Source organism: Parus major, chromosome 4, assembly GCF_001522545.3.
Source record: "Parus major isolate Abel chromosome 4, Parus_major1.1, whole genome shotgun sequence".
Classification (NCBI taxonomy): Eukaryota; Metazoa; Chordata; class Aves; order Passeriformes; family Paridae; genus Parus; species Parus major.
The window spans coordinates 67,891,254-67,895,992 of record NC_031771.1 but is presented as its reverse complement, the minus strand read 5'-3'; the positions used below and the strand labels follow the sequence as shown (position 1 = coordinate 67,895,992).

General features: G+C 54.0%; 1 protein-coding gene across 1 annotated transcript in view; it reads right to left on the bottom strand.

Moving 5' to 3' along the window:
• SFXN5 (sideroflexin 5) overlaps nucleotides 1-4,739 on the bottom strand; it is a 139,183-nt gene that overhangs the window by 83,034 nt on the left and 51,410 nt on the right. The window contains exons 3-4 of the mRNA XM_015623688.2: nucleotides 2,378-2,404; nucleotides 273-380 (exon numbers count right to left, since the gene is read on the bottom strand). Coding sequence (XP_015479174.2) covers nucleotides 273-380; nucleotides 2,378-2,404 — 135 coding nt within the window. The remainder of the gene's footprint in view (nucleotides 1-272; nucleotides 381-2,377; nucleotides 2,405-4,739) is intronic.

The window sequence follows — 4,739 nt, the reverse complement described above, 5'->3', positions numbered from 1 at the left end:
AAAGAAAAGGGGAATAAAGAAAAGGGGAATAAAGAAAAGGGGGGAAAGGAAAGGGGGGAAAGGAAAGGGGGGAAAGGAAGGGGGGAAAAGAAAAGAGGGAAAAGAAAGGGGAATAAAGAAAAGAGGGAAAAAGAAAAGGGGAAAAAGGAAACTATTAAGCACTAAATCTCACAGGATCTTCATTTTCCTCACCTACAAAGGGATTTTGGTGCTGGAATTCCTTCCTGATCTTTGTGTAAATGTTGACAGGGTTCAGCTGAGGAGGAGGAGACCCCTCCCCAGGATTTTATAGAAATTCCAGGTGAAAGGGGGGGATGTGCCGTACCTGACATTCGGAAAGGCATGAAGATGGTCTCGTTTGTGTCGGGGTGGATGATGGCCTGCAAGTGTCACCAGAGCCACAGTGAGGGCACAGCAAAGCCACCCCCCAGCCCCAAAACTCCTCCGAGCCCCCAGAATTCCCCCCCAGGACCCTCCTCCTTTCCCAGCTCCCAGCAAAGGGGGTTTGGGCTCAGCAGCCCCCACAAAACCCCTCCCCAGCACTGATTTTGTGATCCAGCACCAACTCAGCATCCAGGAGGAGACCAGGGACCCTCCCAGCTCCTTCCTGCTCCCCAAAAACTGCACCTGAACCCCAGGAAAGGCAGATTTAGGAGGGAAAGGGAAATTGTTTCTGTCCCTGCCTGTTTTCAGCAGCTCCTCTGAGGCTGGAATGTCCTGGGCAGGAAACTGGGAAAAGCCTGGCTGGGGAACTGGGATGGGCAGGGCTCGGGACTGGGGGGGAGGAGAAAATTCCCTTTATCCTGCCGGGAATCAAAGGGGTCACGGGGGAAACCCTGAGGCCTCGGGGCCAAACAACACCGAGGGGTCGGTTCAGGAGCCTCTCCCACCTGCAGGGGTGGATCCCACTCCAGGGGGGATCCTGTTCCAGGGGGGGATCCCACTCCAGGGGGGATCCTGTTCCAGGAGTGGATCCCATTCCAGGGGGGGATCCTGTTCCAGGAGTGGATCCCATTCCCGAATTCCCACCTGCAGGGGTGGATCCCACTCCAGGGGGGATCCTGTTCCAGGAGTGGATCCCATTCCTGAATTCCCACCTGCAGGAGTGGATCCTGTTCCAGGGGGGATCCCATTCCAGGGGGGGATCCCATTCCAGGGGGGGATCCCATTCCCGAATTCCCACCTGCAGGGGTGGATCCCACTCCAGGGGGTGATCCCATTCCAGGGGTAGATCCCATTCCAATAGTGGATCCCATTCCAATAGTGGATCCCATTCCAGGGCTGGATCCCATTCCAGGGCTGGATTCCCTTCTAGAAGTCCCACCTGCAGGGGTGGATCCCATTCCAGGGGTGGATCCCATTCCAAGAGTGGATCCCCATTCCAGGAGTGGATCCCCTTCAAGAATTCCCTTCTGCAGGGGTGGATCCCATTCCAGGGGTGGATCCCCTTCCAGGAACTCCTCCCACCTGCAGGGGTGGATCCCATTCCAGGGGTGGATCCCATTCCAGGGGTGGATCCCATTCCAAGAGTGGATCCCCATTCCAGAATTCCCTCCTGCAGGGGTGGATCCCATTCCAGGAACTCCTCCCACCTGCAGGGGTGGATCCACATCCAGGGCTGGATCCCACTCCAGGGGTGGATCCCATTCCCGAATTCCCACCTGCAGGGGTGGATCCCATTCCAGAAGTTTCTCCCACCTGCAGGTGTGGATCCCCATTCCAGGGGTGGATCCCCATCCAGGAGTGGATCCCCTTCCAGAAGTTTCTCCCCCAGCAGGAGCTGGGATAACCCCAGGCAGGCCCAGCCCTCCCAGGATGGCACCACAAGGGACACCCCAAATCCCCACATCTGCTTTTCCCTGGATTTTCCAGAGACTCCAGCCCTGAGCACCCACAGCTCCCCAGCCCTGGCGCCTCTGGAGATCCCAACCTCCCTAAAAATCCCAAATCCACTTTGCTGATGGCCCATTTTTAACCACATTTCCCCCCAAAATCTTCTGCCAAGCCCAGGAGGCTGCACTGGAATTAACTGGGAAGGAAAAAAATCAATTCCCAAAGGATCTGGGGCCGTGGGGAGGAAGGTACAGCACAGGCACAAATCTTCCCAAGGAACTGTCAAACTATTTGCAAAAAACTGGAGACAAGAAAGCTCTTGACTAGACAGGAAGGAGAAAATGAAGACATCAAAATATATAAATATATATATATAGAAAAAAAAAAAAGAAAATCAGGCTTTTTGGTGGCAGAGTGTTCTCTGAATTTACATTTCCATGGGAAGGCAAAACAGCAACTGGCAAAGGGAATGAGGGAGGACAGGAAAAAGCAGCAACACTTGAAAATAATAAGGAAATTCGGAAATATTTAAGAAGTGTATTACCTGTTTGATTTTTTGAGCTCCCCACAGCTGAAAAAACAAAAGAGAATGTTAAATGTAAAAAAATACCAGTGTAGTTTTAGCCCAAATATTCATCTTTTAGCTGCTGCTGTAAACAAACAGGAGGGATTGGGACAAAAACCTCATTTTCTGCAGCCACCAGGATGGATTTAAAGCTCCTTTACGCACCTGAGCTCCTTCACAGCTGCGTGGGCAGCAAGAGACAATATTAAACTGGTATTAAATGGCAGAAAGAAGAAGAACAGGCAGAATTCCGAGCTTTAAAATCCCAAATTCTGTGCTGCAGGGAGATCTCAAGGTAAATTTAGCACTCCCTGGATGAGCTTCCCGTGGCAATGCAGCCTCGCTGGGGAGCAGAGGTGGGGCAAGGTGGGTTCCTGCAGGGAGCACCAAGCTCTTCCAGCAACCACAACCAACAGCCAGCACTCTGCAGGCTGAAACACACCGGGAAATGCTCACAGAGAGGCAAAAATCTCCTTGAAATCTCTCACTGTTGCTCTCCAAACCCCCAAATGCGGCTCAGAGGGTGGGGATGGGTGGGCAGCGAGGAGGAAACATCCTGGGAGAGGGGCAGGTGGGGACAAGGAGCACCCAGAGCTGTCCCTTCCTCCTCAGAGGGGTTCCCTGCACACCTGAACCCAGTTCCAGCCTCAGACCCCAAAGCTGTGCCCCATCCCAGGGCAGGGCATCAGCAGCAGATGTTGGGTTTTGCTGTTCCAAACTCGAGTTCAGCCCCATCCCCAGCACCTCTGCCTGGGTTTGTTCTTCCCTCGGGTGTTTGGAGCTGCAAATCCACCCTTGAACCTCGGTTTCAATGTGAAAAAGCCCCAGTTTCTCCGTCAGCCAGGCTGCTTCCCTGGCAGGGCTCCTTTGCCAATCCCTCCCCACCCTCGTGGCTCCTTCACTGCTCTCCAATTTGTCAACATCCTCTCGAGTGGAGGCCGCCAGGAGCCTGGGGAATTATTCCAAGGAGAGCTGTGCCGGAGCCAATCCCAGGGCAGGAGAACCTGGGGAGTTCTGCTCCTGCTGCTGCTGCTGAATCCCAGGCTGCTGATGGCTCTTTTTGGCTCCTGGTTCCCCACCAAAAGCCATCCACACCCTGCAGATGGGGTGTTCACCCTGCTGAGCTCGTCACCTCGTCCCTCACCCCGGCTTTATTGCCATTCCCAAACAGAAATCCATTAAAATGCTGTTGGAATGAGGTAATTAGCCTGCTGTAAATGGCATTAATTGGCCTGTTGATCCCAACACGCCCAAATCTCACTCCCAGTTCACCTCACAGTGAAGCTCTGATCAGCTCCACTGCTTGTGATGAGGATCTGAGGATGGATCTTCATCTTTTCCCGAGGGAAAATTCCCTTCCCAAGGAAAATCCTTATTGCCCCTTTCCCAGAGGAGCACAGAGGCTGGGGGACACAAAGGACAATCCCTGTGGGTGCTGAAAACCTGCTGGGTCTGAATCCCAAAACCCAAAGGGAAGGAGGCTCCACGTCCAGGCAGCAGCTGGAGAACTTCCAAGGGGTGCAGGTGGAATTTCTCGGGCTCCAGGTGCCTTCCCAGCACATCCCAGTGCTCCCAGGGCTGCCCCCATCGCCTTCAGCCGGGCTGGGAAACAGAACCGCCGGGTTTTCCTCTCCAACTGCAGGCACTGACACCAGCAAAAAGGAAGAGGGATGGTTTCTGAGCCAGCACGAGGGCTTTTTTGGTCAAATTCTCTAATTTCATTAATTGATCCCAATATTTATGCCTTTCCCTGCTGCAGTGCAAATATTGTTAGAACACGCGGTTTCATTACTTCTCCCAAAGAGACTTCACAAGATGCACCTGATGAGTCACCTCAGGATTCTGCCAGCTCATTTTCACTTCTTTCCCCTCTAATTCCTGTTCTGTCTGCAGCGTTTTCCAGCAGCTCCAGCTCCCTGACGAGTCCTGCCAGCCTCTCCTTTGGGTTTTGCTGGGATTTCATTCCACCCTCCCCGGCCATCCTGGAGGAGCAGCCGAGCTTCCACCTCCTCCACCCCGCCAGGAACCCGGGGAATCTTCTCTGGAGCACAGGGAACGACTCCAGCTTCCTGCTGGGTTTAGATTCCAGTGCAGGATTGCTGGATCAGCCTCACCAGGAGGCTCTCCTGGGATGGAGGATTTTCCTTGCTCTGCCGCCCCTCGGTTTGGGTGCCTGGGGTGGGATCAGAGCAGGGAAGAGCAGAGGGCTGGAGCAGCATTATCCCAACATTCCCCTCTCCAGCTGCATCCCAAGCAGGCAGGAATGGGCTCTGGGGCCACTGCAACCTTCCCTGGGTCAGATCAGAACAGGGAACCACCTGGATCATGGATCAGAACAGGG